The sequence below is a fragment of the Carlito syrichta genome, unplaced genomic scaffold, assembly GCF_000164805.1.
Source record: "Carlito syrichta isolate Samal-C Ts95f unplaced genomic scaffold, Tarsius_syrichta-2.0.1 Scaffold311198, whole genome shotgun sequence".
NCBI lineage: Eukaryota > Metazoa > Chordata > Mammalia > Primates > Tarsiidae > Carlito > Carlito syrichta.
This window is the reverse complement of record NW_007255294.1, coordinates 204,235-206,139: the sequence shown is the minus strand read 5'-3', so window position 1 is coordinate 206,139 and position 1,905 is coordinate 204,235. Positions and strand designations below refer to the sequence as shown.

At 58.7% G+C, this 1,905-nt stretch overlaps 1 protein-coding gene across 1 annotated transcript in view; it reads left to right on the top strand.

The window, feature by feature from the left end:
- KLHL40 (kelch like family member 40) overlaps positions 1-1,905 on the top strand; it is a 6,749-nt gene that overhangs the window by 2,727 nt on the left and 2,117 nt on the right. The window contains 2 exon segments of the mRNA XM_008068543.1: positions 61-274; positions 410-595. Of these exon segments, the coding sequence (XP_008066734.1) occupies positions 61-274; positions 410-595 (400 nt within the window).

Below are 1,905 nucleotides of genomic sequence, written 5' to 3'. Positions count from 1 at the left end.
CGGGGCGGCCGGGAGGTGGGACGGGAGCCAGGAATCGAGAGGGCTGGGAAAGTTCCCGTAGCGAATCGGTGCACCCCGAATATGTGTGAGGTGGGAGGGTGAATGCAGAGACCCGCACTGATGCACGCCTGAGCCGGGCACCCGCGTCCCCTCCGGTCCCGTCCAGGTCGTTCAAGTGGGGCGAATCGGACTCGCTGCCTTACGCCGTGTATGGCCACGCAGTACTCTCCCATATGGACCTCGTCTACGTCATTGGCGGCAAAGGCAGCGACAGGTGAGGCTTGGTCTGGAGGGAGTCTGCAGAATCCCCCCGAGGCTGTTGGGGGGTTGTCCTGGCTGCCCTGGGAGGGGCGGAGAGAGGGGTGGCTCTGGCCCTGCTTCTGCTCACTCTCTGCCCCTCACCCCACAGGAAGTGCCTGAACAAGATGTGTGTCTATGACCCCAAAAAGTTCGAGTGGAAGGAGCTGGCACCCATGCAGACTGCCCGCTCACTCTTTGGGGCCACCGTCCATGACGGCCGCATCTTTGTAGCGACAGGAGTCACTGACACAGGGCTGACCAGCTCTGCTGAGGTGTACAGCATCGCAGACAACAAGTACGGCAGCTTCTCCCACACCCCCCTTCCCCAGGACAGCTGTGTGGCTTTGGGCCTATGTCAACCCTGGCAGGAGTCAGCCCCTGTCTTGCGTTTCCACTGCTGAATCTGGACACCAGGATAGACACAGTCCCTCTCCCCTGGCAGCAGTGAAGTGTGGTGGGGGTGTCCCCTACAAGGGGCAGGGGAAAGGGTGTGACCAGCCTGGTCTGTAGGAGGGGCCTCCCAGGGTGAGTAGGGGATGCTAAGTTGCTCATTCAGGGATTCATACCAGGCATGGCCTGGTGCAAGGGATACGGTGGTGAACGAGACAGATGCTGCCCTGCCTGGGATGTCAGGAAAGAGAAAACTGAACTGATGGACGGTTGGATTCAGCCAGCAAAGGGGTGAGGGTGGGTGGGAGAAAGATGCCCCAGACAAAGGAAAGTTGGTGCCAGGGCAGTTAGGAGAAAAGAGGCAGGGCCTCTGGAGGGAAGGCGGAGCTCAGTGGAGGGTAGGTAAAGGGAGGCAGGATGGCGGTGATGGGGCTGGCCTCATGGCTGCTGGTGAAGAGAGGTTAGGGGTTTCCCAGGAGGCAGGAAGGTCAGCTGTAGCAAGAGGAAAGGGAGGCCAGGAGCTGGGGTATAGCAGGGCTGGGGCTGAGGGGATGCACTGGAGACTGGAAACAGGCCTGGGGCTTCTCACGCTGCTCCTCTGGTGCAGAGGAATCTCCCAGGGATCATGCTAAAGGGCAGATTCCAATTCTCAGGTGTGGGGAGGGCGCAAGAACCTGTATTTTTAACAAGCCCTAGTGACACTGATGCTCCTGGTACATGATCCACAGAGTGGCAAGAGCTTAGGTGGAAGAAAGAGGGCTCGGTGATTGGATGTGGGAGTGAGAGAAGGGAGAAGCAGATGCCTTTGACTGAGGGTGGAAGGCCATTTATTGGAAAACTAGTGGATTAGGTAGGGAAAGTGGGAGTCCAGTTAGGCCATGTGGATTTGTGGTGCCTAGGAGAGTCCAGGAGAGCTCACTGGGGTAGAGAGAGATCTGGGGGCAGAGAGAGCTAGAGAGAGAGATCTGGGGGTCGACAGCACACGGAAGGGCCAGTTCCCTCAGGAGAGAGGGTGTGAGTGAGGGGAGCTAAGATCCAGGCCCTGGGGGACGTGGGAGTAGGTACAGTATCTGGGAAGGAGTCTGAGATGAGGCTGGAGAGGCTGGAGGTGAGGTGAGTCACACCAGCATTGGCATATGCTGTGGACCTTGGATTTCTTTTTTTTTGAGTTGGAGTCTCACTCGGTCGCCCAGACTGGAGTGCAGTGGCCACTCC